Raw genomic sequence first — 17,328 nt, forward strand, 5'->3', positions numbered from 1 at the left:
TTTTCCCCTAAAAGTAGAGCAAATACTTCCCCATGTCTGGGTGAGTTTCTGCTGGGTACTCCAGTTTCCATCCACCTCCCAAAAACATGTCGGTAGATAGATGCTGTAAATTGACCCCAGGTGTGAATGTTTGTCTGCACTGAACTCATAGTATATCGACTTGAATTTTATTTGCATGGTGCTTTTAATAATATATTTATTCATAAAGCAGCCTTTTCCTACTTTACACCCAGTGTCCTCCAGATCTACCATGACCCTGAGCAGGATAAAGCACTGAAGATGAATTAATGAATGGAGCAATGCTAAAGCTGCTGTTTCTTTCTTTCTTTCTTTCTTTCTTTTTTTAAAGCACAAGCCTTTTTGTGTCTCTGTCAGATCTTCGACAGTTTATTTTGATATTATTTAATAGTACAGTTGGACTGCTATGGGATTCCACGGTCACGGTTTTGCCCTATTTACAGCTAACAGAAAATGTTATTACAGTGTTCCGTAAGTATTCAAAAATAATGTTCCCCTAATATAAAAAAAAAGGTTAGACAAAAACAAACCTAATGGAAATGTTAGCATTAATACTTACATATGGTGCAGTAGTGTTTACAAGTGTTGTCTAAAAACATTGTCAGAACATACAGAACAGAATTAGGCATGAGTCACAATCAAAAACACCAATCACAGGCATCTATTAGGTCATGTATTCAAAAGAGTACTCTCCGCCAAGAGTGTTTAGCCACTCTATAACATTGAATGAGATACATCAATGAAAAAAAAATGCATTGGCTGGCTTCACTTGACTTGGTAAAGGATGAGTTAGCCTTCATCCTTCCATACTGGGAAAGCAGTGGGTATTGGGAATTGGTAGCCAATGACTGGATGAAAAGTGAGTGCTAAAAAAGATTTGAATAGAACAGTTGAAGGAAGTGGCTGTTGTTTTTAGTTGTGACATATCAGGGCTCTTGGGCACTTTACTTGAACACTTCCTTTTGCTCTACAGTGTTCAGGAGTGGGTCACAATTTTGCCCTCCATTTGGGACTGTGAAAGCTTGTGTGGCAGCTATTCAAATTCATTTTTCACTGTGGAATGGCTGAGTATCGGAAATGCTGGACCATTTCTGTCAGACTTCACCCCAATTTATAGCTCAGGCATTTTGATGGATGTTGGGTCGTTAGACTTTTTTAGAAGGCACAGAGGTCTGTTGGTCATATTGATTTTTGCATGTTTTAGGGGACATGTGTCTTTGTCCAAGTCTACAGTATCTCTTCAAGCATCACTACTTTGTCTTGTAGACCATACAGTGAATTTAGTTGCATGTCAAAATGAAGCCTTCAGGGCCGATCCTTTCCATTACCTAAGTGATATCATCAGATGTCCTGTTTTCTTAACGGTTATATTTTGCTGTGCCAGCAATAATATGGTTTCAGGCTGCTTTTTAGGACCTGTAATGATGTTGAACACACACTCTCAGCATCTGAACTCTTTCTTTTGATTCAATTGAGTGAATTAAATCCATTATAGCATGAAGATAAACTCACAGACGAGTGCTCCTCTGCCTCCGAGGTACTTTACTGTGGCGTGAGGGTGAGACAGATTTGCAGACAGACAGCACACACCGCAGTGTCACCGTTGATGGGGTGTCTGTTATGCAGGGCAGGAACACTGTTAAGGACATGGCACTGAGCTACAGGAAGCTAACAGATTCGCTGACAGGGGGGGTGGTGAGCCATCTGTAGTGTTAGCGCTACTCTCCATCTGAACATCCACGTGGCGTGTTTCAGAGAGTTTCTCGTCGAGCAGTCAGATCGGCCCATGTGCTGTTTGAGCTCCAGCTATTTTTTAAGGATGGTGTAATTGATTGGATTATATCTCAGAAAGAAATATCCAATACCCAGAGTAATGGAGCGTGGGAGGAAGCTGCGGGCTATACTGAGGAGTCTCACTAAATGTCTGCAGAGGATCGGTGGAACATTTGTGGCAGCATGAGGACCCTATCTTCATCAGGCAATCGTATCAACCTACGCAGTCACTGCTACATGTTGCAAGGTCATTAAAGAGAATTCAAAAGGCACATTCAGATTTCATTCATATGAGCACTGCAATGCAGTGGGAAAATCGGAGGGTTGGGTGATTATTAAGGATCTTTGCAGCCAATCAGAGCACTCATGCTAAGCATAGTGGTGTGTCATTAAAACGGCATATCCGTGTCTGATGCTATTTCACAGATCTGTGATAACATCATGCATGCGCTTTGAGTATTAAGGTGCTAAATATTAAACCTACTTTAGCAGATTATGACCAGATTGAATACACGTTGGGTCACATTAAAATGTTGAGTTTATCTGTGAGTGAGGAGTAATATGATGCTACATGGGAAGGCTTACATGTAATATCTATCAATATCTCAACAATGAAAGTATTAGGATTGAGTAGTACATTGTATCCCGATGGAATAATAATACTGATGTGGGGCAAACTATTACACACACACACACACACACACACACACACACACACACACACTTAAAGGCAAATACAGTCATGAGTTTTAATTTAAAAATCTTCCAAATTCTTAATGTTTTACTGGGTTCTGCTGTGTTTCCTCCCAATATCAAACACAGTAAATAGGAAAGTAACCCTTTTGCTCAAACAAAAGCACTATTACATTAACACCATTACACCCATGACTGTATGTCACATGCGCATTCTTAGTCACTGCTGATGAAGTGTTACGGATGTGTCAGCGAAGTGGGATAAAAAATATCAGCCTTCATATCATGACATGATCAGGATGTCATATCTAGACTGGAGGGAGTTTGACTCTGTGTGATCACCTGACATGGCTGTTAATGATATGCTTCATGAATCTACAGTCTGAGCTAGAAAGAAATGAGCCCCAGTCTCGCTTCTTCATACCAAAAATACAAATTTATCCATCTTAAAACATTTGTTCAAAGCAAATCGTCTGATGTAGATGCCAAAAATAAAACCTTAAACTGATGTATTTTTACATTTATTGCTGCCCAACTGTATTATAACTGCTTATTAAGGATCCATAAAGCACTATGACCTGGACTATTGTCCACAGATTCTTTGCAATCTGGTGTAATCAATAAATTATCAACTGAATGCACAGTTGATAATGTGGAGTGTTCCTGTTACAGTTAGGTTGTGCCATTCTCTTTCTTAAACAGTGTGAGGTATGCAGAGCAAGAAACAAGAAGATGATTTGATTCATAAATCCGATGCATACACCGAGTGTCCGCATTGCACATTGCAAGTGACCGAATTCAAAATGACATTTTATCTTATAAAACCAGACTGCAGTTCTTTTTCTAGTCCTGCAGTAAAGCCCTCAAACTTCATCGGCTGTCACTTCGATATCCCTCTGTTCTGGTCTGGTGTTCAAACCGGAACAGGAAAAATGCATGATTCTGTTTGGTTAATGCTTTTCCTCACAAGAGTAGCTGGTAACTAATAAAATGTGACTAAACAAACTCAGGAATGCGTTCGTTTGATGTTTGGGAAGGTTACATATGGAATCTGAGTGATGCTGTACACTGTATGTACACTGTATCCACGAATGAGCATTTGGAATGGGAAAATATTTCAGGAAGCCTGAAATCCACCCCTTAACTACGCCACTTTTCATATAGGTTTTCTTGCTATTTAGACAGAAATTGGATATGACAAAAAATCTAATTCGAGCCACTTGTCTGAACAAAGTCAGCATTGCATTTGACAGTCCTTCTGCACCCACGAATTGCCCAAAATTAAACTGACATAATTATGCCTTTATTACAAAAATTAAAACTCATTAGCTAACATGTCTGAGCAAGAATATTTCGCCTAAGGGGAATTAATTTACTGTGATTTTTTAAAATTGTATTAGATTAATTAGACTCATAGATGTACATTCAACGAAACACAATTATTTTATACTGTTTAATTTTTTTCATTTGGCCTCCCATCATGTGAAAATGTGAGTTATGTTTGTAGACAATCACAGGGAACAATCTCTGCAGTTATTGTAGGATTTCCAGCCTCTTCTGCTGTGTTTCCTGAGGATAGGCATCAGAGTGAAGTTTTTTGTTTCATTTTTCCTAAATTTAATTCAGTTGTTTCTCTTTCACAGACCTTGAAAGATCCGACTCTGGCCGCCAGAAAAGACTTCCAGAGAGAAGCCGAGCTACTCACCAACCTGCAGCATGAGCACATCGTGAAGTTTTACGGCGTGTGTGTGGACGGCGACCCGCTCATCATGGTGTTCGAGTATATGAAGCATGGAGACCTTAATAAGTTTCTGAGGTGAGATGCCTTCCTTTAGTAAACGAGCATCGGGAACAGGCAGTGCTAAAGCAGCAATGAAACTTCCCATCAATGAGATGCTCGATATTGCTGAAGCAAAGTGCTGTTTATCACACCAGCGGGATGCTGCCACTTGTGCCAGAAGTGCATTTTGATGATTGCATCTGTCCTGAGTAATTTACCGTGACATGTCAGCTTGCCAGGTTACGATGCAAGTGTAAGGAAGATTGCATATGGCATACACATAGAGTAATTGCTACTCATGGCCCACATCCTGTGTAGTATGTCTGGAGAAATCCTTTAAAAAAAAAAAAAGGTTTTTATTACTTTGCTTTTGCGTGATAGTTCAACTGTGAGGTATTGTGCAGCTCACACAGCGCTAAGTCTGAAATATCCAGTCATAAATATTCACTGTACATGTAGGGTACAGGCTAATTCCTTTGTGTCTATGGAGTGAACATATCCATGCTACAATTCTCAGCTGATCGAATCTAGAGAAAGTGCTCTTTGGAATTAAATGATTATTGTTAAATGCGATAATTCAATTGTGAATTAAACAGGATACCTTTCATCTCTCACACAAAGGCTTCCTATCGATTCGCCAAATAATAAGCATTTTTTTTTTTTCAGTCAGTTTTTGTGGGCATACTGTAAAAGAATAGTGTGATGCTGGTCGCTGACTCCAATTAGGTCTTACCCAGACGCTGCGTGTGTGGAATAAAGCTAGCCTGAAGAGAATTCACTTTCCAGCTCACAAGACAAGCAGGAGTGTGTTTTACATGCAAAATAGCTTCTCCGACTTGAAGACTGCTTGATTGTTAGATCTCCAGCACATTGGCGAGGGGGCGTTTCCCCCACTAGGGCTATCAGCAAGACAGAAATTACACTGGAGCACATTTAAGCAGACACCTTATGCAAATCCGTCTGCAATCATCAGAGCTATTCAGCAAGAATGAAAAAGGGCCCGGCAAATCAACAAAGTCCCAGACCCTAAACAACACACGGGTTCTGTTTAGCAGGAAAGAGGGAAATGAAATGTGAGATTTTGCTTCACATTGAGCTACTTCAAAGTTATAGCACGTCCACAGATTCAAGGGGTTGCAGCGACTCTAGGGCAACTTTTTTGCATAGACTGACCTTTCGCGGCAATCCAGGACAAGCTTCTTACACTTACTTACTCTTTTTATAGAAAAGCCGAAAAAAACACCAGCATTGATGAATCTGTACCAAGTAGAATGAGACTCATTCTGTTTCTGTTTTCTTCCTCGGTTCCCCAGGGCTCATGGTCCAGATGCCACCATCTTGGTGGATGGCCATCCGATGCAGAGCAACGGCGAACTTGGTCTCTCTCAGATGTTGCACATTGCCACACAGATTGCAGCTGGCATGGTGTATCTGTCGTCACAGCACTTTGTGCACCGTGACCTGGCCACACGCAACTGCCTGGTGGGAAATGGCCTCCTGGTGAAGATCGGAGACTTCGGCATGTCCAGGGACATCTACAGCATGGACTACTATCGGGTGTGTATCAGTTTCACAGCTGCTTTTAAAGGGCTGTATTCAGAAGATAGCACAGTGAAGATACTGAGATTACACTGCACATTAGTATTCAGACCTTAGACCAAACAGCACACTAAAGCACTACTTACAGAGTCAAGCTAGAGTTGTATACACAGGGTGGAGATAGCTGAAAACAGAGGCTTGTCACATTTGTGTACAGTCATTGATGTATGGCATTTTTTGTAGCTGTAAATAATGAATGAATTAATGAATAGTTCCCTCCTTTTAAAGTCAACAAAAACATTTTTTTCCTGCATGAAGGACGTCAGAGGAGCATCTTTAATCAGAGACACTGCTAGTCTCAATGACCCTTTTTTAAATGAATAAAATTATGAATTAGTTTAAAGCAACAGTACTAGATGGGTGCTTGGTCAGCTTATCCTACAAACGATGGGCATGATTTATAATTATTATTTTTTTATAGGACATAATTTGTTAATCAAATAAACAAAACTAATGTTATAACAAAAGCATTATTAATTTAAGTCAAAATAGTGAAATGAAAGCATGATAAAAATAACTACATATAATTTCCCCCTGTCAGTGTGAGGTGTGATCCCCAGCTAGTTTCTTTTTCAATCTGCATTTTCTATCCCCCAATTTTTTTTGTCCATAGAACAGGTGCTTGCGTCTGAAACTAGTTCTCTAGATGCTATTGATACACCCTCTCCTACACGCTTATACTCAAGAAAAACGTGGCAGCCTCGGAGGCTTGAACTACATGCAAGTGATTTGCGTAAACTGAATGGGAAAGTCAACTTAAGCAGCTGTGTAACCTGAGTCTGAATATGAGTAAATGCATAAATATTGACATAAATTGTGTGCTTAAGTTAATGAATATGAACCTATGTGAGGGTGCAACTTTTACATATAGTGTCAGATAGTGTGTTAATAATCTTGATAGTACAAGAAACTGGGAATAAATGGGAATAAATTCATTTACATTCATGTAAATGGGAATAAATTCATTCAAGTGAATGTATTCAATGCAAGAATCATGGCTTCACAAACCTGAATCCTGGCATACATTCTGCAGCAGGTGAAAAAACTGTTGCTGTGTCAGAGAGATCGAGTTACGCATTTTAAATCATTTAAAATTACTTGAGAATTTGGAGGGCATCCAAGAACCTTTCAATTAATGCAAATTCTTCCTATCACCTTCTGTTCAGTAAGGATATTTGCAGGACATTTCACTGAGACCACATTGTGATCGTAGTATTACAAGGTTCTGATTGGTTTAAAAAAGAATGAGAGATAGAACGTTATAATACTAAGGTCATGACTTGAGTCATGCGTTAAAACTCAAATGAGATTAAAAAAAATATCTGGTTAATATACTGAGCTGGTGTTAGCTAGCTGATGACAGAATTGTAAGATTCTCATGCCATGGTAACATTAAACAAAATGCTGCCCTTCACATGTGTGTCAATTTAGTTTGGATTAAATAAAACGTAAATGAATTTAGCAAAGTTTAGAGTAAATATCTAAACTGTTTCTTTGGAATCTGTTGTTAGAATGAATTCATTCAGGTTTGCATGTCATCACAGCTGGCAATGATTTATGTGAGACTATTAAACCAAGCAGGAGTCACATGGGGAACAAATGTTTGGCCTATAATTAAATTGTAATTTACTATATTATATATTAAATAGCATAATTAATTTGTGTTATTACATCTAATTATTTTGTGTTGAATTCTCAATTAGTATTAATACACCTGCTCAAACCTTAGATCAAACCTTGTGTTTTTAATTAGCATTAATATACCTAATTAATTTGGATTTAAACCTCAGAGTTCATTTACTTGCACACATATTATGTTTGTGAAACCTTCTGTCCTTATTATGTGAAGGAGGCCTGTATGTAGGCCAAGCGGGAAGTGGAAAGCTCATATTGCACCAGCCGATAGCATCTCTCCGGCACACACATGCTGCGATATTGACACAGCTGAAAGATTAGAAAATCATAACCACACTAGACATATTCACTACATTGAGTGATTATAAACAGGGGTTCTGCCAAGCACACAATCCACACACCACTAGTCATATTGACATTGGCGCTCCTGCAGGGCTCGAGCACCTGGCCAACAGAAACTAGTGAAAGGTGGAGGGAGGAAAAAGATAGTGTCCTTTTCACCAACAGACAATCCAAACGCTTTTGTGCTGCATTGATTCTCTCGTGTTTAACAGTGTGTCAAGTATCCAATATCTGAGGTCTTTTGATAATTAGAGTGTAGAAGTAATAATGCACAGTGCTTTTACGCCATGAATCAGGTTCAATTTGCTTGATCAAAGTATAGGGCTGTATTCACAGTCGGAGACTTAAGTCCAAAAGTTACGTCAATATATACGTGGGGAAAGTCGTGCTTTTTCAGAGATGACTTATGCAGCCCCATTCCAATTATTCAGAATATTCTTGAGTCGAATCGTCCTAGACAGGATTTTCCAATAGAAGCTAGGCCACTACCTTTAAATGCAAACACTTGCCTTTAAACTGAAGAAGAAAAAAAATAGAAACAATTCTTAGAAATACGAATAGAAAATGCAGACTGAAGAAGAAAATAGCTTTTAATACAATGATATAAGGATGAAAAGATTACAAGCATTGAAATAATATAATGATATCTAACAGACATCTATTATATTGGCAATATATTGCTCTAGGAATAGTTTTAATTATCATATTAATCAATTAAAATTTAGAGCATTAGAACGAATGCGCTGATAGTTCACTGCACACAACTTAAGGAAGTCATGAATTCATAATATGTGTGCAGGATTTAGGCTATTTTATTATGCTTTTGAGATGCACAGTTTAGTGGTTAGCATGTTCACCTCACACTGCCAGCATTGGGGGTTCGGTTCCCGCCACTTCCCTGTGTGTGCGGAGTTTGTGTGTTCTCCTTGTGTTGCGAGAATTTCCTCCGGGTGCTCCAGTCCAAAGACATGCATGGTAGGCTGATTGGCATGTCCAAAGTGTCTGTAGTGTATGAATGGGTGTGTGACTGTGTATGTGAGTGTGCCCTGCGATGGATTGGCATGCTGTCCAGGGTGTCCCCCGCCTTGTGCCCGAAGCTCCCTGGGATAGGCTCCAGGTTCCCCATGACCCTGTAGGATAGGCAGTATAGAAAATGGATGGATGGATTATGCTTTTAATTCGCTACTTTGAGTTTGCCAATTATGTGTTGATACATCTGTGGACTGAATATTGATGTGTGCAAATTTGGTATTCGGTATTCCTCACTACACAACTCCATAAGTATGCATTTATAGAATATATACTGATGACGATAATGGTGGTGGTGGACTTAAATTGATTTCGGGGCACACACTTAAGAACTCAGGAGTGAGAACCCAGAAATTGTCAAGAACCAGAAAGGCAGGAAGCAGTAAAATAGAGTGTAAAAAGAGAGCTACTGTGACAAATTCACACACAGGCACATTCATCATTTAAGCCTGCATCACGTCCTGTATTTGCAAAATCAGCGACCCCAGAAAATGACAGTACAAGTTCAGTTTTGCAAATGTTGGCTGGATGATTGTTGCTCAGGCTTTGGACTGCCTGTGGCGGCTGTTGATAAACAAGCAAACTGCACAGCTCAGCCATGTCAGTCATATTGCAAAGAAAAATCAATAAATATCTTGCAAGTTGGACCCAATGTTCTACCTGTCCTATAGTGTTTATAGAACAAGCATTGTACAACGTGTAAACTTGTTTTGCTGCTTTCCCCCTTCTTCTGGAATTAAAAAAAATAAAGCCTATTGGCTCAATCCAATCTGCTTCATCTTTACTTAAAAGTGTAAATGCCTGGTGAGTAGCCCTTGAGGAACTGTAATCCATCCTCTGCCATGCTGCACCACTTTCCACGCCACTAATCCAATCTCACCTTCCACCATGCAGCCACGACTGGCCTGTAATCCAGTTTACACACCAGTGAAAGGGAAAGCACTCTAGAATGTCATTGAAAGGAAATGTGTGAGAAATTGCAAGTGAGATGATGATTTTTTTCCCCCCAACATATATTTGTATCATTTATTTTTTCTGGTGGTGGTGGGGGGGGGGGGGGGGGGGTTGTTGTATTAATTTCCTACCCTGCTGGGCTAATTGCTTTGGACTCAGCCACAAAGCCCAAGGTGATAGCGCTATCATTTGCACGCCTGTTTAACCGGTTTTAATTCGCCTTCCTTAAAGAGGGATTCAGATTCGTTTGCACATGTGGTGATGCTAGTGTGTGTGTGCCACCGAAAGGTCATTTAAAATCACCACCCTAACTTAATTAGTTTGCTTAATTCAGTGAGACGCGACCCACAGACGCCATGCTGAAGAAAGCTCACACTTTTACTAAGGTGAGGAGACATGCTATAGTGAGCGCTGCGTGATGGCATGTAAATGAACACTATGTTTGAACAATATGGTTCCAGAATTATGATGAAAGCACTTAATTAAATCTGTCAGAGGGAGATATTTACAAAGCAAGTTCACGTTTGTCCGCACAACATTAAGTTTGAGTAGCCTGAAGTAACGAACAGACAGCAGGAGGGATGGGAATTAGAACGGAAACATATCGTGGTCCGGTAATAGCCATTTGAGATTTGAGAATATTCCCGCCTGATGAAAGCAGAGTGTTAGCGTGATTAGTGCAGTATGGAACCTGCTGTTTCATTACAGATTCGGCCCTTGTGGCTGGAAGTGTCAGTGTTAAGTTACATTCATCCAGGTGTGAAACCTATCAACACTGTACAATAAGGCATTGCCAGTGGTGGATGATTTATTTATTTATTTATTTATTTATTTATTTAGTCCAGGGAGTTTATATGGATGAGGTTCAAATGAGTTCTTTTGCTAAAAAGCACAATTCTTACGTAACCTTTCATCATTCTTCTTCTCTCAGCTGCACCTTCGAATGTCACCTCTAATCAGCCAGTATCAGATTCTATCTGTTGTTTACAGCAACAATCAGTCCAGGACATGGCTTATCATGCTGTTAGCGAGTGTGACATGTGCTGGCTGACTAACCGTGGAGTGTGTAATCTGTTCTCCTCCAGGTGGGTGGTCACACCATGCTGCCCATTCGCTGGATGCCACCCGAGAGCATCATGTACCGGAAGTTCAGCACAGAGAGTGACGTGTGGAGCTTCGGCGTCATCATGTGGGAGATCTTCACCTACGGCAAGCAGCCATGGTTTCAGCTGTCTAATAACGAGGTGCTGGAGAATTTCACGCATACAGGCATATTTAGAACCTGAGTGTGACATCTGAAGAAGACGAGAGCAAACATAACTAAAGGCTGCCACAGGGCCGTCAGAATTCTTAGTCATTCAAATTCATCCTAAACTTTTCTGACGTCTGTAGTTTTATTGAATAATACATTTCAAGTTATGGCAGTTCCACATTAAATCATTAGAAAAGTGAAAAGGGCACAGAATTGCATCACTTTGATCCTCTTCAAGAAATCCTGATACTGTGAATATACAAATTAAAAATGGCCCCAAACCTACTTGCACCCACTATCCTTCCCTGGTAAAGCAGTGTAATAACAGAAATGATTTGCATACTGCAATGTGATTGGCTCTTCTATTTGATGATATGCAATAGCATATGCTCAGTACAAACTTAGATTCTCTAATGGGAATTTTAATGACTAGTGTTTTATAACAATACTCAAAATCTCAAGAAAGGATTTTTTAAATAAATAAATAAATAAATAAAAAAGGTCGGCTCAACTTTGTGTCAACTTTATGGTGTAATGTGCATTAAATTAAAAGAGTTGTCTTTAGATGAAGATATACAGCTTTTCATACAGAAATAGTTTATATAATATTCTTAACAGTTTAGATTATGGATCGTCAACTGGTGGACCCATCAAAATATTTCAGCAGACCAAACTGATGAATGTATTAAAAACTGGCTGTAGTTCAGCAGTTCCAGTTTTCTAAACGTGAACCAGCATCCTTAGCAGATCCTCTATTGTGGTTTATCAAGCAAGTCACATGCATTTATGTAAATTATCTAGCTGAAGACAGCTCATTGGACTACAGGGGTACAGGACTAGAAACCTTTGGTCAGGAAACAAGAATTTTTATAGATAGATTTTTCATTTGATTTACTGTCTCTAATCTGCAAATTGACAACATGGCTTGAAAAAAATATGATGATGATGATGATGATGATGATGATGATGAAAACATAATGTTTGCACACGAATGGGCGGAGAAGTTTATTCTTCCGAGTCCCTGGCGCTAGTCAAAAGCAGTGACATGAAGCACTATGAAACAAAACAACCATTTCGAATTGTCTTATTTATAACATATTTTAAGCATTAAAAGGTAACTGTTGTCACTATTCATTCAGTTAGTTACTTATCCAGACTTTTCTAAGTAAGGAATTTTATGTATCCTTTACAAAGTTTTAGGTGGTTTAGAAAGTAATAAGTACAAACTGAACTTACCAACTCCTTTTCCTCCTACAGGTGATTGAGTGCATCACACAAGGGCGCGTTCTGGACCGGCCTCGTCTTTGTCCCAAGGAAGTTTACGACCTCATGCTAGGCTGTTGGCAGAGAGAACCGCAGCAGCGACTGAACATCAAAGACATTCAGAAAGTCCTGTATGCCTTGGGCAAAGCCGCCCCGGTCTACTTGGACATCCTTGGCTAACACTGGTGCGCTTCATCAGGCCTGAGGCCAACACAATCCAGGAGAAACCAAACGGCCCCTAACCTTACTGCGCCACTGTAAAATCACCTACGCATCGGGGATGGACTTAAGTGCCTGCAACACCATTTTTTTTCAATACACGAATAAAAAGTACAAAATATTTAAAGAAAAACTTTTACATTTTCTTTACTCGTACAGTATATAGTGTACAGAATTCTACAAAGCTAAACATTTTCCTAAAAACTGATCAATAAAAGACAGCAAAGTTGTGTAAAAGATATGTTGCCTTTGATATGGCAACCACGTATCTAATGAACAAAGCTTTCCAGTGTTTCATTTTATAAACGTATATATACATATATGAATATATTTTTTATTTATTTAGTTTCATTCTTGTTGTATGGGTGCCTGTTGTGTTCAGCACTGTTGATAGATCTTCATTTCAAGATGGACTTCTGATGTTGTTTTCTCTGGCACATAGTCGGCAAAGCCTTACTAAATTTCCGTTACTCTGGTTAGCATGTTTTTTGTTTTGTTTTGTTTTGGTTTTTTGTTTTGTTTTATTGCTTTTGCCCCTTTATTCTTTTTATACTCTGCCATTTTGATTTGTCAGTGATGAGTGCTTGAGTGGGATAAAAACTCTTTAGAATACTAAAATATAGGTATATTTTAATTGTATGTGATTGTACATACTGTAAATTTCTATACCAGTCAGCTTAAATTATTATTTTTTTTTCTTTATGTTTGTTTTTGTTTTGATCTTTGGTTGGTAGCACCGATTTTCTAAACACAGCCATGAGAGGGCATAAATATTGTTCAATGTGACCACTATTGTATCACTTTAATCGCGCGCTCTACAGTCAAATCATTTACATCTGCTGTAAGACAGTCAAAGGCAAGTGAATGTTTGTGGAGGAAATGTCAGCTCTCTGCAGAATCATATTCAATGGTAAACTGCTTTACTTTCGAACTTGCCAAAAACATAAACTACAGTACAAGCTTTGTGTCACTATTCTATAATGACACTGACCGAAGCAATGTTTTTGCGAATCTTCATAGTACGTGATATCAGTGCCATTGCTTTTGAAGTTAACAATCTCATGGTGTTTGTTGTCTGTAGCCAAACAATTCTGTGTTCTTTTGCAATGGGAGTGTTTGTAGTTATTTTACACCAAATCTTTCACAGCGTCACCGTTTTGACAACGTCCGATTCTCTTGCCTCTTTGCAGTACCCGCAAAGGTTTGCTAAAGACAAATGAAAAATGTATGTTTAGAAGATGTATTAAATAAATATTCAAATATGGTCAGTTGGAAAGACTTTTATTTCTTGCCATGCTGTATGCTGAACAACATTTGGTTTCAACTTGGACATTTCCTGAGGTTATTAATTTCTAAATAATTTCCATTTCCATATTTATGCAGCATTTCTTAACAATGCAGCTTTACAGAAATCCACTGTTGAGCCCTAATGAGTGAGCCTGAAGCTGACAATGGTGAGGAAAAACTCCATAAGAACATTAGGAAGAAATCCTGGGAGGAACGGACAATCAACTGAACACCGGATAGTAGGATTACAGTAGGAAGAGTACAAAAGGGATTAATAGAGAGACTCGGCTCAAAGAGAGTAAAGATTTATCGAAGCTGTCATGTGAGTACATTGAATAAGAAGTTGCATTTTGATTTTTTTTAAAATGCTAATAAACATATGGTAGTGATTATATTAGGGGTCATCAACTGGCAGACCCAGCAAAGTATTTCATAGGATCAAACCAATCTTGCAAAAAATACTAGTGCAAATCATACTGTAGCAGAATTATTTAGCTGAAGGCAGCTCATTGAGAAAGTAAAGAGTTTTCAGAGACTTTCATATACTGCAAAAAATGACATCTTATCAAGTGGAAATACCTTGAATATGGTCAAATTTATCTGGTATTTCTTATTATAAGATCACAACGAACCAAATATAAGATTATTAAACCTATTTCAAGATAGTTGTTCTTATTTCAAGCTTAAAATAGTCTTGTTCTATTAGCAGATCATTTTTGCTCATTTTCGGCATTTAAATTTGTAAAATTATCTGCCAATAGAATAAGAAAATTACAAGATTGAAATGAGAAAAAGGTTTAATGATCTTATATTTCTTGTAATAAGAAATACTAGATACATTTGGTTATATTCAAGGTATTTTCACTTGCTAAGATTACTTTTTTTTTTTTGGCAGTATAGATTTCCATTTCATTTAGCCTCTCCGGTCTGATTAGTGAAATGATAAAATAGCTTATTTAATAAAGCAAACTGTGAAAACAGAATGTTTAAAGACAATTGGACAGAGAAGTATGTGCTTATTCTCTGCTTCAAGTTAAAACCACATTCAGAGTCTGTGGCTCTAGTCAACCATTATGAAACAAAACATAACCACTTCGAATTCTCCTAAAAACAGTCATGAACTAATCATGGATGGTTACACATTAAAAGGTAACACTTGTCACCAACTAGCTAGGTCAGTTGTTTATCTGGACCTCTGTAAGCAAGAAAATGTATGTAGCTGGACCCTAAAAAAAATTTTTAGTTGAACACCCCTGCACTATAAAATAGGGTTCCTTATTAACCCAGGAACTTTGTAAGAGCAAATCATCAATGAATGTAGCAACTGTTTAAAATGAATAATGATTAAACATAAGAACGGATTGTTTGTATCTTCATTGACATTCTTAAGGAGTGAACAGATATGCAGAAAATAGAAACCAGAGACAGCCATACTAATGCATAAAACAAGTAGTCTAAAATGTAACAATGTAACTAATGATGAAAACATTCAATTACAGAATAGGCCAAGTAGAAGTAGAATACTAAGTAAGGAAGAAAAGATGATGGGGTGGTATGATGGAGCCCAACACAAACCACAGTTAATGTTTCCATTGTTGTTGGCCCGAAGTGTGTTATTCTGCTTATAACACAGCAAATTAATTTTTTTTCACTTATCAACAAATGACACATTGTGTTTTATAACCATCTACATTATATATTCATTTAACATTGTGGCATGTCTGCGAAACACTAGTAACAACATTTTTTTTGTTTGTTGGTTTTTTGTTTTAGATCCATTTTTTATTAGCCTATGTAGAGCATCCAACATACAAATTGTTACCAATAAACTAAAATTTTTTTTGTTTGTTTGTTTGTTCAAATGTTAAGAAAGTCTAAACATACACTAAGGATTCAGAGCAGGCTAGCTACTAAGTAAGGAAGAAAAGTTAATGGGGTGGTATGATGCAGCCCAAAACAAAGCACAGGTAATGTCAGAATTTTAGTCCCTAAATGCGTTATTCTGCTTATAACACGGCAGTTTGGTGATGATTCTTTTTAAAAAAATTTTCATTAATTATCAAATGACACATTGTGTTTTATAACCATTTACATATACATGTAACATTGTCGAACATCTGCGAAACAAGTGAGCCAATAAATAACGATCTGTTTATTATTAGCCTATATAGAGCATCAAACATAAAAATTGTTACAAAAAAAAACTATAAATAATTTTTCTTTCTTTTTTTTTTTTTATCAAGTGTTAAGTCTAAGCATACACTAAGAATTCAGAGCAGGCTAACCTTACAGCAAGATCATTAACTAGATCATAATTAGGAACATGTCACTCTAATTCATGCTGTCTTTATTTTTGATGTTCGATTAGAATTTTACATTATTTGTTGTTGCCTTTTTGTAATTGATGTGGAAATTATCGTTTCCTGATTGACCTCCCTATGCTATGGTTTTAGTCTTGTAAGTGGTTTTGGAAAGAGTACAAAGCACGGACACTGAAAGTACTGCTACTGTAGTAATAATTCACTTGAGTAAAAGTAGTGATCAAGAAAATTACTCAAGTAAAAGTACTAGTTGTCTGGTTAAAAATTACTGGAGTACCTACTTTACTTTTTTTTCTTTTTACATGTCTACAATGATCACAACTAATCTAAAATGTTCTATATCTGAGGACAGCATATTTACACAATTATGCTAACTAATTACATACGCAATGCTGAACATGACCTCAGTATATAAAGACATAAAGAAACTTTACACTAGCTAACTTAGCTAAATTGTTGTTAGGATTTCAGTAGCTTGCTAGGTTTGTTAGCTAGCTCGCTAGCTCATGTTATTTTATACATGTTTTGAGTTACATAGTTAGATATGTAGTTGTCCATTCCACATTATCCTGAGCTTTACCTAAAGGCCGTAGCGGCATTTATATTTAACACAATATGTAATCACTAATGAATATCTGTGACAACTTAAGTTTAATATAGAGCTTTCATACTGTAAAAGATCTGACTAGCTAGTCTACTGTAGCTCACTCAGCTAATTAATGTCCTACCTGTACATGTTTTCGCAGGTTGGATTTTGAGCAGTGAAATGCTGATGGGTTTTGGCTTGCACAAATTGCAGATCATTATTATGTTGTATTCTTTAAAGAATTTGAAACTGAAGATACCTGATAAATTGGGCCAGGGATGCTTGTTTACCTCTACTGTCTCAGACATTACTGCTTACTGTACTAAAGCATTTGCCCTTGTAGACTTTTGGCAAGAAACTGCTTTATTTATTTATTTATTTATGTAAAAACTGTACATGTAGAGTTATCCACTTATACAGAAAACTGCTATTTTTATTTTGGGGTTAAATTACTACTAGTGAAACCTCAGCATATGTACACGAGTCATTAACAGGAATAATGACTTATTAAAACACTTCATTATTACAATCCAATTTGATTCCCATAGCAAAATGGTAAACTCTCCTTCATTTTATC

At 37.6% G+C, this 17,328-nt stretch overlaps 1 protein-coding gene across 1 annotated transcript in view; it reads left to right on the forward strand.

Moving 5' to 3' along the window:
• Positions 1-14,025, forward strand: part of LOC128613376 (NT-3 growth factor receptor-like) — a 28,061-nt gene extending 14,036 nt beyond the window's left edge. The window contains exons 3-6 of the mRNA XM_053634084.1: positions 4,128-4,300; positions 5,578-5,821; positions 10,909-11,067; positions 12,333-14,025. Of these exons, the coding sequence (XP_053490059.1) occupies positions 4,128-4,300; positions 5,578-5,821; positions 10,909-11,067; positions 12,333-12,518 (762 nt within the window). The 3' untranslated portion in view covers positions 12,519-14,025. The remainder of the gene's footprint in view (positions 1-4,127; positions 4,301-5,577; positions 5,822-10,908; positions 11,068-12,332) is intronic.
• The last annotated feature ends 3,303 nt before the right edge of the window (positions 14,026-17,328 follow it).

Source organism: Ictalurus furcatus, chromosome 10 (genome assembly GCF_023375685.1).
Source record: "Ictalurus furcatus strain D&B chromosome 10, Billie_1.0, whole genome shotgun sequence".
Taxonomy (NCBI): domain Eukaryota; kingdom Metazoa; phylum Chordata; class Actinopteri; order Siluriformes; family Ictaluridae; genus Ictalurus; species Ictalurus furcatus.